The sequence below is a fragment of the Durotheca rogersii genome (assembly GCF_024521655.1).
Source record: "Durotheca rogersii strain YMJ 92031201 chromosome Unknown GGS23scaffold_6, whole genome shotgun sequence".
Taxonomy (NCBI): domain Eukaryota; kingdom Fungi; phylum Ascomycota; class Sordariomycetes; order Xylariales; family Xylariaceae; genus Durotheca; species Durotheca rogersii.
The window spans coordinates 287860-302550 of record NW_026251237.1 but is presented as its reverse complement, the minus strand read 5'-3'; the positions used below and the strand labels follow the sequence as shown (position 1 = coordinate 302550).

Sequence of the window (14691 nt, the reverse complement as noted above, 5' to 3'; positions counted from 1 at the left end):
ATCCATCCCTCTACCAGGCTCTACCCAACCTGACACCCCGTGTCAACTGCACGGAAGCTGGCGGCCAGCTGGTGTCACCGCGTCACCAAGACCTGCCGGGCCTGCCAGACCTGCCAGACCTGCCGGGCCAGCATGAACATCCTACAGCGACCGTTTTCCTCTCTGTCAGCGCTGGAAGGCCCGAGTTCTTACCGCAACCACTATTCTTCTTCCTGCTGCGACCGGCATCAGCACCAGCGCCAGCGCCAGCGCCAGCAGCACCAGCCACTACCATCACCGCCCGCCACCTCCCCGGGTTCTTCCCTCTCCCCCATTCCACTCATTCCACTCATTTCACCCATTCCACCAACCCCATCTCGTCGCGTCCGCCATCGCCCTCCACAATCGCGACGCCAATCTCCATCGTGGAATTTGTTTTCTGACGACGGCAGCGGCAGCGACAGCGACGACGGCGACGTCGTAGTTCGCGGCCCGGTCCAATCAGAGGAGGAAAAGGAGGAGACCCTCGTGTTCGGCCGACGGGATTGCCCAATTGCTCGTCCGGCCGTCGAGGCGGCCAATTCGATACCGTGTCACAAACGGCTTCGCACGCAGACAGCCACACTGCGAACCCGCAATCGTCCGCCCTAGATGCCCACTCGAATGCCCCGATCCATTCGCCTTCTCAGCAGCCCGAGTATCCCACCGTTACCGCCCCAGAGCCTGCGGTGATCGCCTCCCCGACACGACAATCAACCGGCGGCCGAAGGAATTTACTGGCGACGAGACCCCCCGGCCCCTACAATCATCCCTTACAAACCCCATTCCGCAACCGCGCCGCCGCCACAGCCGTTCCCCTGTACCGCCTCCCGCGCCGCTTCGCCCCTGGCCGTCTTTGGAATCCTACCAATTCCACCCCGAGAGCCGTGCCGTCTCAAACATCCCAGCCCGCGCGGTCATCGCGGCGTAAACGTCGTCCTTCCACCCCGCCGCCACCTTCCGTGCCTGTCAGCCATCCTACCATTGAAATTTCTTCAGACCCAGCAGAACCAATCGGCTTCGGAGCAGGCGACTTCCCGCTCCTCCCGCTGCCGGAATCGAAACGTGCGAGTCTACATATCGAAGGGAGGGCGAGTGGGGACAAGCGGATCAGCCTCCCCGCTTCACTTCGACATTCCTACGACGGCAAGCGTGCTTCGACCCCGCTACCACCTCCGGGAGAGTCTGAGGCTGGTCCGTCGGAGCCTAGAGCGAAGCCTAGAGTTTACGGTCTGAGGAAGCGCGGCCAAAGCGTTACAAAGCGGGCCCGGGCAGTCAGTTTCGGCCTCGTCCAACCGGATACCTCTGAAGGCTCCCCTAAGAGGGTTGACAAAGGAAAGGGCAAGGCCGTTATGCCGCAGACGACGAGTGAAGACCCGGCGGGGCCATTTTCCAAGGACCTCGAGAGGGGACCCTCCGTGCTAAGCCGTCGGCATAATGGGTCCAACGCATCACTTCCGGGCGGCATTGGTTCCGCTATATCCTCGAGCAACTCCTCCATCATGGGCGACCCTGACCAGCCAGATCTGGGCGAGGAATGGGGTCCGCAACACCCGTGCTATCCGCACCTTAACCCTCATGTGCCTATCAATTCCCCAGAGTATTCGAGCACGCGTATAATACGTATCCGAAGAGATTGGTTACTACAGGGAGACTTGGCGCCTACTTTTTCCAACCTATACCCTGAGATCCTGGACCCAGCTGGTGTATCGGAACAAGAGTTCCGCCGAGTCATCGAGAAGCTCAACGGAGAACTTATCCCCATCTTCAACCCCTACAATTGGCGGAACATCCTAGATGGTGTTCTCGGCCTCCTGACCGGCTGGATATGGGACGACCTAGGCTTCACATATGCCAAAACGAGGCTACGCAACTTAGAGAATTGGATCGAGAAATGGAACGCTGAGATGGAAAAGGCGACAGGTTCGGATGAGGGCGTCATCCCTCCCCGAATTGTTCCATTGAGACGTACGGGTTACATGAATGTGAGTTTGCCCTTCTGATAGCGACGTCTTCTGTCCTCGGCGACCCTAACTGGCACTCCAGCTCGATTTTCAAATCCCGGATCCGGAAATAGCGCCTGCTACTAGCGAACCATCGGGCTCGAGGATGGGCCCAACTACGCCGACGGAGCCTAACCCGGCAGTATCGCCCGAATCGCCCATTAGGGCATAACTGCCATCACTCATTCCTTCCTTGTTGTATAAACCATTCATCTTATTCACTTCATACGTCTTTTTAATCGGACTCGACCGTCGTCCTAGGCTGTACGAATAACGAAGATACCCAAGCATCACTATTATTCTCACCCTTACCTTAATTCTACGTTCATTGGTAGAGCAGCGCCTCTGCCCTTCACTTTATCTCACGGACGGGGTTTCTACTAGATTCAGCACCTTTATATGGCGGTGTAGCATGGCGCGGCGTTCCGGGTGTACCTATACGGTTGAATTCCCCCAGGGGCTCTCGAACGACTTGAGAAGAAGAAAAGAACACTAAGCCAACGTACTAAAAACCCTCAAGGGAGACTCGGGGATAAGAGAAGCCGAACATATCGTGTAATACTGCCGCCTATAAGAAGCAGCAATGAGACATGTCACCTGCGACGGCACTCTAGGGGGAACAGCAGTGATCGTAAGATAGAAGGAAACTGTGTTCAGTTGCCAATAATTTTGCCCTGTTCTTTTATTTCTTAGGAACCCGACCGGGTGCTGAACTGCCTACATGACGGTTTCTTGTTTCAAGGTGTGGAATTCGTGCTTGCACAAAACACGATGTTTCTTACACCCCCTGGCCTTTGTAGCTGTCACGGCATATTGTCCCTAACCTCGTCTCGACAGGTCTTCCCGACAGCCTTTTTATAATATATCAATCAGACAGGACTCTACATAAGTGCTGCCGACCAACCAACCAACCAATCTAGCGCCTTTCTTGTTACAGAGAACTCGGAGCCTCGATGTCTTGTATCACGCCCCGGCTCATCGTCTGAAGGCGAAGCGAAAAGCAATAAACTCATGCTGCCCTGTACACATACCATTCACCGCAACGGAGGCCATGATATGTGGCGGTCCCGGTGCTTCCCTCCTCGAGCACAGCGTAGCACAGGCATACCATACGGTTCGTATCTAATAGCTCATAACTCATAGGTCAGCACGTTTAGCTCAAGCGAGTCGTCTCGGAGTAAGATGACGACGAAAGCGGAGCACTCCTCCACGTCTCCCTCGTCGCGCCGGCGGCGGCGGCGGCCAGTGCCGTCCGGAAGACCTTTCTGCTCTCCTTCTCCGACACCTGGCGCTGCGGACACAGCCTCGCACTGAGGATGGGAACGCGCACGAAGCCTTTCCCGGCGTCTTCGGCCTCGTTGCCTCCTCCCCTGATGGCGGTGAGCGGCCAGCCTACCGGGGTGGTGGCCGGTGCAGAATACTGGGGAGGAAGAGGCGGGATCTGGAGGTTAGTGCGACCGCTAGCGAAAGAGGGGAAGGATGCGCCCGCAGATGCCGGGCCGCAGGCGCAGGCAGAGGCGGAGTTTGAGGGTGAGATGGTAGTCGAGATGTAAGTGTATGCAGATGAGGACCGTCTTAGTGCCCCAAAGCTGCGGAAGTTGGTTGGGCGCAGGGCCTCCGGCGGCGGCGAGACGAGCGGCTGCTTGGTAGGGTTCTCAGTCTCGGTCCGACCTACGTTCTTCTGTCGCTTCTTGCTACGACTACTATTAGTACCTCCACCGCTACCGCCAGCGCGGGTTGTCGTCGCTCCTATAGCCTCGGCATTACTACTACCCCCGCTGCGGCTGTTCTTGCTCCGCGCCTCTCTAGCTGCCGTCCTGCCGCGTAAGCTGGCGAGGGCCGCGGCGGTCGGGGCGACGACGCGAGATGCGGCGCGGCGGATGAAGCTCCGCTCGTGATACAAGGAGGAGGTGCGGTCGGGGACGACGGGCGGGATGACGGCGCCGGGACGGCCCGGACGGCCGGCGGCGCCGGGCCACAGGGCCGCAAGAAGCAAGGCGCGTGGAGGAGCTCGGATGGCTGACGGCCCCGCGGCCGTCCTATTCGCCGAGGCAAAGGGCACCCGGAAGGAGAGGGAACGGAACGGGTTCGCGCTAGGCTCTGCGATGGGAAGAATCAACTCCGGGTTCCATTCGCAACCTCCGTCCGGGTCAGAGTCTGAGTCCGGCTCGAGGTCGAAGTAGTAAGGAGAGCGGCGGTATCTGGAACCGCGGGGGCTGCGGGAGAAAGAGACGAGAGCGGCGGTTAGCTAAGGGCTTAAGGGACATGCCTACTTTCTGGGGAACTTTTTCTTCTGAGCCAGGGGGGGGGGGGGAGGATACTTACTACTCGGCCTTCGCGTAGTACTCATCTCCGTAGACGGCCTCCAAATCTAACATGTCGCGGCGATGTGGGCCACCATGATGGAGGTTCCAATGAGGCCAGATCCTCCGACTGCTGCTGTGGAGGCGGTGGCGGCGGGGTCCGGAGTGCCCACGAGCGTGGAGCTCGCGGTGACGGACGAAACGGGCCCGCGCTGCGGCTGCATAGGCGCGGTACGTGGTGCGGGCCTCTTTGGTGCTGCCGAAGAAGACAGCGACACCGACAGTCGTCGCGATCGTGAACCACGCCTGGTTTGCGACGTGGGAGGGCAGGTCCCACGAGGGCACGAAGAAGACGGCGTCCCAGGGATAGGGGTGCGTCCCACCCGATCCCCCTAGTTCCGATCCGGGTCTAGGAAGGGCGTGAACACGGGCGTAGCTGTACGGTCGAAAGTCATTGGACCGCACGACGTCAGCGATGTTGCTGACAACGAAGTAGAGCGAAACGGGCAGGTAGATAAGCAGGATCATGAGCGAGACCCCGTAGAGACGCCATCGCGAACGCGACTTGGCGCGAAGAAAGGGCAGCGTCGATTTGGACGTCGCATGGTAGCGCTTGAAGGCCAGGACTGCGGGGGGTGATGATTGCGGCGTTAGTGGTCGATACTCAGCGCGTCAGACTGGAGAGGATCGTTGCTTACATGCGTACGGAAGAGATGCCAGGGTGAAGACCAGAATGGGGAGGTCGTATACGACGATACGAGGCCAGCTGTCGTCGAAGACGGGCATGCACCCGACGATGGTGCCGATCTCGTAGCGTTGTGTGAGGTCGAACCAGGTGAAGAGGAGCTGGAAGAGGGGGACGGAAAAGACGATGGCAGCCTGGACCCAGATGCGCCCGGCGCAACCGCAACCGCGGCTGCGGGAGGGCGACGGCAGCAGGGCAGCAGAGGGCACGGCCCTGACCTTGCACGCGAGGTCGCGGACGATGGCGAAGATGGCGGCGGCGTAGATGGTGCGCAGCGGCATCCACAAGTAGACCTCGACCTCGCAGAGGCCGGCGCCGTCCCACCAGACGTCCCAGACGTCGGAAGGCCAGAGGAGCGCGTTGACGGTCGCCAGCAGGTCCAGCAACACGAGGGCCGCGAGCAGCGCGACGGCCGCGACATCCCTCTTGCGCCAGAACAACCGCAGCGGCACCCAGCACAGCGCGACGGCTAGGACGGCGAAGAACACCCGGAGCACTAAGTTCGCCCGTAAGCTCGGGTTCGGCGCAAAGCGGCCGTCGTCCATGGCCCTTTGTATGTTCTCTTCTCTCGTCTCGTCTTGACTTGCGAATCTGGCGTCGTGCCCAGCCAACGGCTACTGGGGAGCGAGTCAATATGGGGGGGGAGACGCCGCCACCGCGAGCACGGATACCAGGGGCACCTTACCTTTCAGAAAAGCTCGAGATCCCCTTTTAAGATTTGGAGCGAAGGTTGGAAAGCTAAGGGGGGCAGTGTGCGGGTTCAAAGTCATGGGGCATTAGTAATACCTATAGGAATTCCTCAGGCTCACCCCCAAGACAGGGTTAGTTCTGATGATATCGCGGGAACGCCAACAGCCCTATTTTTGTTTTTATTTTTATCTAGACAGAGATGGGCATGGGAACCTAATGAAGGCCAGGGGGACTGGGTGGCTAGGTGACGGGGTTTATCAAGAGACGCAAGCCGTTGTCGCGTGCGACCACGCGCTCTTCCAACGGCAACGAGAGTTAAGATATGAAAATCAGCATTTTCAACGCCGCTGCTCCTTGAAAGAGTTCGTATTGGTAGGTATTCATATGCTGTAGGCATTTTCTCTATTATCGTGATTGTACTCTCTATCCCGATCTAGTTCAATGAAACGGTGACGGATACCAGCGCTACTCGAATCGTAAGTAGTCTAAACAATAGACAGTAGTTATATCGGGATTTCAGAGTGTCATTTAGGACGGCATTCTCGGGAGTTAAAGAAAATAGCAAGTAACTAAGTAAATACTGGCTTATTGTCTCACAATGGCACCTATAGCAACTCTGAGATTTGGTAAAGGAAAAGCCCCTACTCTGACATGTGAGACGTGATGCCGCGTCTCCCCTTTCGACTGCTAGATGTTATCAATTCGTTCTCTTCGGTCCACAATAATTTGCAACAACTTCCAACACGTTGGATGGGCAGTGTGACGTGATAGCTTAGTATATACCCGAAACCTCAACCGCGAATTGTCTGTGCTGTACGTAGGTAAGTGGCCAGTAAGTAGGGCAATATCGGTTGTGCTGTAGGACTCCGTATTATTGTGTTCGGGGAGAAGGAATTCCGCTTGTTCAAATCGGGACGGCTACCGGACGAAAATAATTGACACCATTACAGATTTCCGAGACGAAACGGCAATGGGATGGGTTGTGACCCTTGGTATGGTGCGGGCAACAGTCAATGACGTTCGCCCTAGGCGTGATGCCTTCGCAGCTGAGGTCCGCAATTATTGACAAAGACGATGTCAGATGGCGGGGGCCAGACGAGGCAGCTGGCAGAGGGTCCATGGGAATCCGAGCTGGGGACACCCGTGCCCATCGACACACGAAGCAATTGGGTACTCAAGCCTGGGCAGAGAGAGGGGGGGCATCGAGCTGAGGCGCGATCGACTCCGCATATGCCCTGCGGGTATCTACCTAACCTTATCCGCGCAGGACATCCAGACTCCCTTGTTTGGCTGTTGTAAGTTTATAGGTGCGTACCGGTGGGCATGGATTCGGAGGACTCGACGAGGCCAACGATGTGTCGGGTATATACGTAAGGCAGGCTGTAGGCATTTATAACTATGACTTTAAGCCAACTTCGAACCCGTGCGTTGGCAGTAGCTCCAGCAGGCCCGACGGGTAGCAACTCTGCGAATAGGGCACGTCTTTTGTAGAAAGGACAAGAGAAGGGAGAGCTGGGAGGGAGAGATGTTGGCAACTTGCAATTCTCGGCTTCTTAGCGACGAGTCGAACCAAGCTCAATACGTGTGAGACAGGCTTTGGTTCTGTGCATTATGACCAGGTATAGAGAGGAGGAAAAGACAAGCTACCTAGGTAGCGGAGGTTGGAGATGCAATTGCGCAATGTGTACCTACTTCGGTACCTCCTAGGGCACATTACCCCCTACGATAAGGATGTATTGCCTTACCTAAGGTAAATAGGAGATAGGTTAGGGTACCTTATATAGCACGCGTACTGCGTAAAGGTACCTCCCCGCGATATCTCCCTCTCGACCACCAGCCAATCGGCGGCGGGCAGATCAAGGGTTGCTTCGTTTCGGGTCGCGTCGAAGAAGATCGCAAACGCAGCGCAACCCCAGGCCTTCCCACTCGCCCTCCCCCCTCCGTCTCTCTCCTCTCGCTCTCCTTTTCCTACTGCCTCCTGCCTAAATCCTCCTCTATCGCTGACCGGCAGCCCGTTTCCCGTATCCATTCCCGCATCGCCAGTCCTCAATTCCAGTCCGCGACAGACCACCCCGGTCCGTTACCTTCTCTTCATCCCGCCCCCCACATCGCAGAAAATTTTCATCACACGTCTCCGCTCGGCGCCCACAAACGTCCACACCCATATCCCCAAAAAAGGAAGAAAAAACACACAAGAACTCGGACGGAAGACTCGCCGCGAAAGGTCGCCAGAAAAACATGTCCTTCTTTACCCGCCGCGCCTTCACCGCCCCGGCTTCGCTAAGCCGCCTCGCTGCTCCCGCCGCCACAGCGCGCGCCTTCAGCGCCTCGGCGCGCCGCGACATCGCCAAGATCACCATCGTCGGCAACCTCGCCGGGCCGCCGCAGGCCCGCGCCACCAGCACTGGGCACGAAATACTCGAGTATTTGGTAGCGAGCAACGCCGGCCGCGGCGAAGACCGCAAGACCAGCTGGTTCCGCGTCACCGCCTTCGTTGAGGAGGGACCGCGCCGCGATTTCCTCACCAGCCTGACCAAGGGGTACGTATAATCAACCCAATGCGCCGCGGTTTTCTCCCTTCTCCGCCTGTCCCCGTGTTGGACGGGTTGGGCTCCGTTTCCGAGCGACGAGGAGACGGAGAAATTGGTCAAGCCGAGAGCGTGAAGGAGGAAGGAGGCGACGCTGCAAGCGGTGAGCTATGCGCCGCAGATACCCAGACGACCGACGTTTTCGCAATCCAGACCAGGTAGAACAGGTCCGAATCAGAAACGAGCTGACCACCCGCTTGTAGGGCTCTTGTATACGTAGAGGGCGATGCTTCTCTGCGAACGTATACCGACGGCGAAGAGAAGCCGAGGACTAGTCTGAGTATCGTCCTAAGTAAGCTAAGCAGGCCCCCGTCCTCCCCTCCCCTCCCCGGGCACTGGTTAGGGCGATCAGGCCGGCTAACACGTCGGGAAACCCACTCGATAGGGAACCTCGATGTCATCCGCAAGCCAACTCCGCCCCCGGACTCCGAACAATAGTGGGAAGACGACAAACGTGCGGGAATTTGGGCCGGGTAAAAAGAAGAAGAAAAAAAGATGAAGAATTAGAAGGCGGCGACGACCTGACCGACTTTTTTTTCAACCTCTTTTTACAACATGCTCATGGATCAGGGCTTCTCCACTGCGATGACTTTCCAGCGCGTCTGGTAATAGGAATTACTGCTAGAGGATGCCGGTGTACTGCTGTATTACTACGTAGAGACTTGACTACCACAGACGTGTATCCCAGGCGCCCTCGCCATGTCTTGCCACCGTGCCGTTCTTTCTGCCGCGGGTCTCTCGCCGCCGGCCCCGCCGGATCGGAGGAGCCTGCGGAGGGCTCTCGCCGTGCCGCGCCCGTAGGCGCAAGCGGAAGCTCTCCCACGTGCCCCCTTCCGTGTCCTGCCGAAAAACCAACGCCCCCGCCGCGTGTCTGCGCCCCGTCCCCAAACAATGAACGTCCACGCCCTTGTAGGCCTTCCCGAATCGCGGTGGTATCGATGCTGGTGGGTACCGGGCGCCGAGGGGAGGAAAGTAGATCGCCTTGCCCTGGGATAATATAGACTTAGTCAACAACAACCATTATTACTCTCTCTCGTGCAGGCGCGTCTGCTTACCATTTCTTGTCTTGTTTTGTTTCATTTCTTTCCTCCTCTTCTCTTCTTCCTTTTCTCCTTTTCTTCTCTTCCCCCACTTCCCCTTCATCCCTCACCTCTCCCCCACAGCCTCGGCGCCGAGCCGCGCCAGCGCCAGCGCCTCGACCACGGCCTGCACGGCGTGCTCGTGCTCATCCTCGGCCGGCCGGCGGCCCTCGACGCGCGCCAGCTCCCGCTCCCAGTCGAGCGGCGGCGGCGGCGGCGGCGGCGGGGCCCGTGCGCCGAAGCGACCGGTCCGCTTGCGCCGGCGGTACGCGATCGAGCGGCTCGGGCGTGGCGGGGTCGAGGGCTCGCGGCGCGGCGGCGTAGTGGGGCGTGGCGAGTGGGGGGTCGGGAAGGAGGAGCCGGAGGTGTGAGGGGAAGGGGGAGGGGTTGGCGCGTTGATGGGAGGCGAAGGAGGAGCCGGAGGAGGAGCCGGAGGAGGGTGGCTGCTAGGTGCCTGCTGCTGGCGAGGTGGAGGGGAGGAGGGTGTGTCTTTGGGGGGTGGGTTGGACATGGTGCTGAGAGGTTGCTTGGGTGTGGTACTAGGGAGGAAGGAGAGCATGAGATGGAGTGAGGGAGAGCTGCTGTTATACCTAGGTACCTAGCGGTCGACACCGCGTCAAGGGGGAGAAGGTCTCTAGTCGTCCTGGTGAATGGATGGGTGCGTATTTGAGAGGGGGGTTGTTGATAGTGAATATAGAGATGTGGGGGAGACCAAAGACTACTTGGTGGTTGTGTGTTGTGCTGCTGATAAAGACATGAACTCGAAGTGCTTGCTTACCGAAATGGAGTCGGAATGGGGTCCATTCAGTGGCAGAGTGGACATGACAACAACCGAACTTTGAGGAGCCGGCAGGTATGTATTCATCTGGAGAAGAGGAGGGAGGCTGTTCAAAGGGGAAATGCTTATACCTTTCTCTGGTAATTTAGAATTGTGTATGGAGGAACGTTCATGTGGAATTGGATAGAACCATTATGTGGGGGGTCTATTGTCTATGCAAACTGGTGGTTTGCTCTGCTCCCTGCTGTATTTACACTTAATTTGCCACACACCCTTCCCTCCCCTCAGACCAAGTTACAGCTGTCCATGCAGCCGAACCCAGCGGCGACGCCGCCTTCCTCGCTCTGGTCTCCCTTGGTGCGCAAGAGATAGCCTGCCTGCGCGTTGTGCAGGATATTCTTAGACTGCTGGTCCCAGACGCAGGTTCCGTAGACGCCGAGCTCGCAGATGACGCCGCCCCGCTCTAGGTTGCCGTTGCGCAGGATGGTGTTCTTGACCGCTGGCGGCGTGATCAGCTCCATTAGGATGTACGACGGCCAGTGAGCTTCAGGGATGGACTTGAGAAACGCCGGTATCGCCGAGCGGTAGATGTTGTTGCCGCCGCCCTCTCGTTGCGGCTTGAGGACATAGCCCTTGCAGAGCTCGGGGTCGGTCGCGATCTGCCGGGCCTTGACGCCGGCTGTCGTCTCATCCAGGGGATAGATATTGGTAAAGGTGCTTCTCACGCTGGATGTCGATGCGGAGTCCTCGTCGGGTAGGTAGCGACCGAGTATCGACGGGCTTGACGGCGGTTTGGGTGTGGTCAGGACCTGCTGGACCTTCTTCGTGCCGGCAACCTGCGTCAGCACGGTCGGGCACTTGATGGCTGCCGATCTCTCTAGGTGGTACCGAGCTTCCCAGGCTGACTGGTCCGGGTAGTCTCCCGGTCCATAGCCCGACCGCATATATACGACGGCAACCTCGAACGTATGAGCGGGAAACTCGGGGGGGTGGTACAACAGTTGGCGCCTCAGGCCGTCGGCGAGGCTCGTGCACTGCAAAATCTCCGAGAACAGAAGCCGGAAAACGGGCACCTGTGGTTCTTCGTACTTTTGGAGTTCATATTCAAGATGACGTTGGTCGAAGATGTTCCTCTCACCCCCCTGCACTAGGAAGATGACACACTTCTGGTAGCCGGTAGACGGCGTCCCGTATTCGACGAACGCGTGCCGGATGCCCGCAGCCAACCCGCCGGCGCTCCCGTTCGCTGGTAACTGTAACGTTCCCCTCTTAATCGACTTCTCCAAGAGCGGATACTCCGTCGAGGCTAGATATCTAAGGGAATTCTTTTTAACACTGCATGTCTCTGTATTAGACGACGGCTACTGACTTATGGAGTTGAGACGTCTGCGACGAGAGGCCTCCGAATGAGGAGGCGATCGTGTTAAATTCGACCTGCTTGATCTTGGGGGCGGATCCGGCCCCATCTTGGTGGACCATATAGTCGGACCTGAAGAGGCCGAGGCATTTGTGCTGCCGAGTGATTTGGTTATTATAGAAGTACCACGGTGAGAGAGATGGCGACTGGCCTACCTGGACATAACCCTCTTCCTTGACCCGAAGGTGGACCCTCCATAATTCAGTTATGAAGTCGTCGCTATCACCGATTCTATCACTCGTCAGCTCCCATTGTGGGAACAGAACCACCTAGCTCCCCGAAGCAGAGAGACAGCACATACTCCTTCACAACCCGAGCCAGGAACTCTTCATCCTGGCTGATAGACGCATAGAGCTTGTTGTACGTCTTCTGGAACGTGGCCGCTTGGTCGAAGCAGGCTCGGGGGAAGGGGCTCGGGAACAGAGTGAGCGAAACCGGTGTTGCGAGGATCCCGGCAGGGTCCGCATTCGCCGAATGAAGCGACGGAGGGGGTCGCACAGTCAAGCCATTGGCAAGCGCCCAGTCCTTGATGACCCCTTTCAACCTTCCACTCTCACCGGGCGTGGTCTCGGGCGGGTATTCGGACATGTCTCGTTCTCGGCGGCAGACAACCAACCGCCAGAGTCTGCCAGGAATGGAGGCTCAGTGTGCCTAGGGAGGGCCTCGGCAGCACGGTCCCCTCAGGGTCAGATATAGGTGGATGTAGCTGGCCCTGCCGGTTTCTACTTGCGCCTTAGTAGCTACAGGTGTAAACTGTGGTTCGCATGAAGTGCCCAAGTGCCGATGGCTTCCTGACGCAAGGAAGAAGAGAGTATGTCTTGTACGTACGGAATTATGTGAAGCGGGTTAGGTAGGTATATCTTCGGTAGTATTGGTTATCCTACCTACTTGCCTACCTCTACCTACCTCTACTTATAATATTTAGAGGACTAGGCATGTAGGTAGTTAGGGATAGGATCCATTAGGATGTAGCTGTGGGGGAGGGTAGGAGGGGTAGGTACATACATATCGCGTGGCCGTTTACATCCTCCGTCATCCACATATGCGAACTGTGCCTAGAAAGCAGGTAAGCCGAGAAGAGGAATGAATGCCTGTCACATCCTGGCCCAACTGAGGCCGGCTTAGTTACGTCGAAGCAATTGGGTTGTAATCCAGGAGGTGACGTGATCTGGGTGCCTCGTGGCAGGATGTCCGTAACCTACTAAGAGGTGTGAGGTTGAGTATTCCCGCCTATGTGTTCCCTTACTCGAAGTTTGTATGATTAGGTAGGTGTTTTTAGCCCTACACTCATTAAGCTGCTAAGCACCTGTAGCTGCATCTACGATACCTGGTGCGTTTTAGGCGGTTCCTCTCGTGGCGTCGCTGCCTTAATTATAAGGCACGCAAAACGAGTTAAAAGGTAAACCTAGTTAATTAATTAAAGGTGTAAAAACTAAACTGCTAAAAGGGCTTAAATATAGCGTTTTACGAACAGTTAGCTATTGTGTATTTTTTTCAATTTCACTAATCACAGGCCTCTATTCTGGATGCCTAAGGATCTACAACCTAGGTACCTGCCTAGGTACATCTTAGAATATAGTACCTATAGCTATAAGTAGGTACCTGCTTTCGCTTGCCTTAAGTTACCTCAAGCTAATAAAAGTATATATAGCTTACGTATTTATATTTAGACTTTTAGCTAGGTACTAATTTATATCAACTTAGTTGAAATATATAAATCTATATAAGTATAATAGCGTTATTTATTTATATTATATGTTACCTATTGTTTACATTTTAATCATCCCAACCAGCTGCATTATAATATCACCTAATGTCTAGTGTGAACGCACTTGATGTTAACTGCTGTTAAGTATTAAACTTCCTTATCTGATTGTATGCATTTAACATGTAGGGATGCATTTACTGCATGTATACGTACTGCCAAGCCCAAGTCACATGAAATCTCCACATCCATTAACCCTCTGCTAAGAACGCGCCTACCTCCAGTGTGGACTTGACTCCAGCGCGTAAATTCCACATCGCCAGAGCAACCCTGACTTGCCTCAGTTCCATAAGAGGTAGCTACTGTTAGCCCAGCAAAACAGTTACAGAGCAGGTAAGCCAAATCCATGAAGACAGCTTCTTATGTTCCATGTGCCTACCTGAGTCACAGTGTGCTGATTGTTCCCGTAGCAATTCCAACGCACACCTCCTTGTGTTGTGGATGAATTTATCGTCGCTTTGTTCCCTCTACTCAACTTCGTTTCTCAACTTCCCGAAACATTCCACCACGCAGAAGGAAATTAAAGAGAAAGTGCGACAAGAACAACGTGGTCTAAATCACATACCATACTCGAGATCTCTTCCGCCCTTACCTCTGCCGCCTGTCTCTCTCTCGACACACCCACCCCTTTCAGCACACGCCCCCTCGACCTGCCCATCGGCCAGTTAAGCAACCAGGGCGCCCGATACCTTTGACAATTCTTACCCTCCAACTTATCGACCTAGATCATCACGACGTACAGCTCCAGACATAGGTACCTACCTACCTAGGCAAGCAACCCTGTCTGCATGTACAGGAGACTGCAGCTCTCTGCATTAGGGAACAATTGCACCAACAACAGTAGTATTGCGTCCACACCGACACCATTGCTGATATTGATGGTGCCTTGAACCGAAGTCTGTTGGGCCGTCCTTAACAGACCTCCTACTCTGCAGTCTCGGCGCCATTCTGTTCTATGCGGTTTCCTCTCGTAACTGACCAATGGTATCATCTCCGTGCCTTAGTTACCGCACATATTTGAGCCTTTACCACTAGCCCCGGCGCGTAAGAAGACATCACCCTGATGGTATTTAAGAAGGACAGGACATTCAGCTCAGCTAGGGGATTCGGCTGAAGAATTTTGCAGCTTGAGCTGCTTCTCGACTGCTTATCTGCTTATCGCATTTTCACCCAGATCTGCAGGCAGGCGCATTGCAAACTTGGACGCCACTTCCCATAACCTCTTACCTTCACTGGTACTTTCCACACCAACCTACATCTGCACCCTTTTTTTTCTCTTTCCCACTTCTCTCCCCCCTCCTCGCC

General features: G+C 56.1%; 5 protein-coding genes across 5 annotated transcripts; 3 read left to right on the top strand and 2 right to left on the bottom strand.

Annotated features, from left to right (window-relative positions):
* Positions 1-132: 132 nt before the first annotated feature.
* On the top strand, positions 133-2719 carry GGS23DRAFT_619126 (Golgin subfamily A member 7/ERF4 family-domain-containing protein; the record flags this gene model as incomplete). Its single annotated transcript, XM_051520991.1, has 3 exons — positions 133-295; positions 496-2003; positions 2065-2719. The coding sequence occupies 3 exons, from the start codon at positions 133-135 to the stop codon at positions 2191-2193; spliced, it is 1800 nt and encodes a 599-aa protein (XP_051373237.1). The 3' UTR covers positions 2194-2719.
* Positions 2720-2743: 24 nt separating this feature from the next.
* GGS23DRAFT_451344 (pheromone A receptor-domain-containing protein) lies at positions 2744-5791 on the bottom strand. The gene is made up of 4 exons (XM_051514020.1): positions 5755-5791; positions 5023-5686; positions 4347-4950; positions 2744-4237 (listed from the first exon to the last, which is right to left on the bottom strand). Exons 2-4 carry the CDS (start codon positions 5612-5614, stop codon positions 3175-3177), a joined length of 2259 nt encoding a protein of 752 aa, XP_051373236.1. The 5' UTR covers positions 5615-5686; positions 5755-5791; the 3' UTR covers positions 2744-3174.
* Positions 5792-7575: 1784 nt separating this feature from the next.
* Positions 7576-9062, top strand: GGS23DRAFT_560592 (nucleic acid-binding protein). The gene is made up of 3 exons (XM_051515898.1): positions 7576-8299; positions 8551-8639; positions 8733-9062. Exons 1-3 carry the CDS (start codon positions 7998-8000, stop codon positions 8783-8785), a joined length of 444 nt encoding a protein of 147 aa, XP_051373235.1. The 5' UTR covers positions 7576-7997; the 3' UTR covers positions 8786-9062.
* Positions 9063-9493: 431 nt separating this feature from the next.
* On the top strand, positions 9494-10243 carry GGS23DRAFT_619114 (uncharacterized protein; the record flags this gene model as incomplete). Its single annotated transcript, XM_051520990.1, has 1 exon — positions 9494-10243. A coding segment is annotated over one exon (504 nt), but the record flags the coding sequence as incomplete, so codon positions are not given.
* Positions 10244-10488: 245 nt separating this feature from the next.
* Positions 10489-12209, bottom strand: GGS23DRAFT_604161 (glutathione synthase; the record flags this gene model as incomplete). Its single annotated transcript, XM_051519570.1, has 4 exons — positions 10489-11518; positions 11574-11716; positions 11777-11852; positions 11923-12209. The coding sequence occupies 4 exons, from the start codon at positions 12207-12209 to the stop codon at positions 10489-10491; spliced, it is 1536 nt and encodes a 511-aa protein (XP_051373233.1).
* Between the last annotated feature and the right edge of the window lie 2482 nt (positions 12210-14691).

What these genes read in the sequence shown, in the direction of transcription:
- GGS23DRAFT_451344 (XM_051514020.1), bottom strand. Translation starts at nt 5,614, where the DNA reads ATGGACGACGGCCGCTTTGCGCCGAACCCGAGCTTACGGGCGAACTTA. An exon ending in GGCATCTCTTCCGTACGCAT is followed by an intron (nt 4,951 to 5,022) that starts GTAAGCAACGAT and finishes CACCCCCCGCAG; the next exon opens with TCCTGGCCTTCAAGCGCTAC. An exon ending in TACTACGCGAAGGCCGAGTA is followed by an intron (nt 4,238 to 4,346) that starts GTAAGTATCCTC and finishes TTTCTCCCGCAG; the next exon opens with CCCCCGCGGTTCCAGATACC.
- GGS23DRAFT_560592 (XM_051515898.1), top strand. Translation starts at nt 7,998, where the DNA reads ATGTCCTTCTTTACCCGCCGCGCCTTCACCGCCCCGGCTTCGCTAAGC. An exon ending in CTCACCAGCCTGACCAAGGG is followed by an intron (nt 8,300 to 8,550) that starts GTACGTATAATC and finishes ACCCGCTTGTAG; the next exon opens with GGCTCTTGTATACGTAGAGG. An exon ending in TAGTCTGAGTATCGTCCTAA is followed by an intron (nt 8,640 to 8,732) that starts GTAAGCTAAGCA and finishes CCCACTCGATAG; the next exon opens with GGAACCTCGATGTCATCCGC.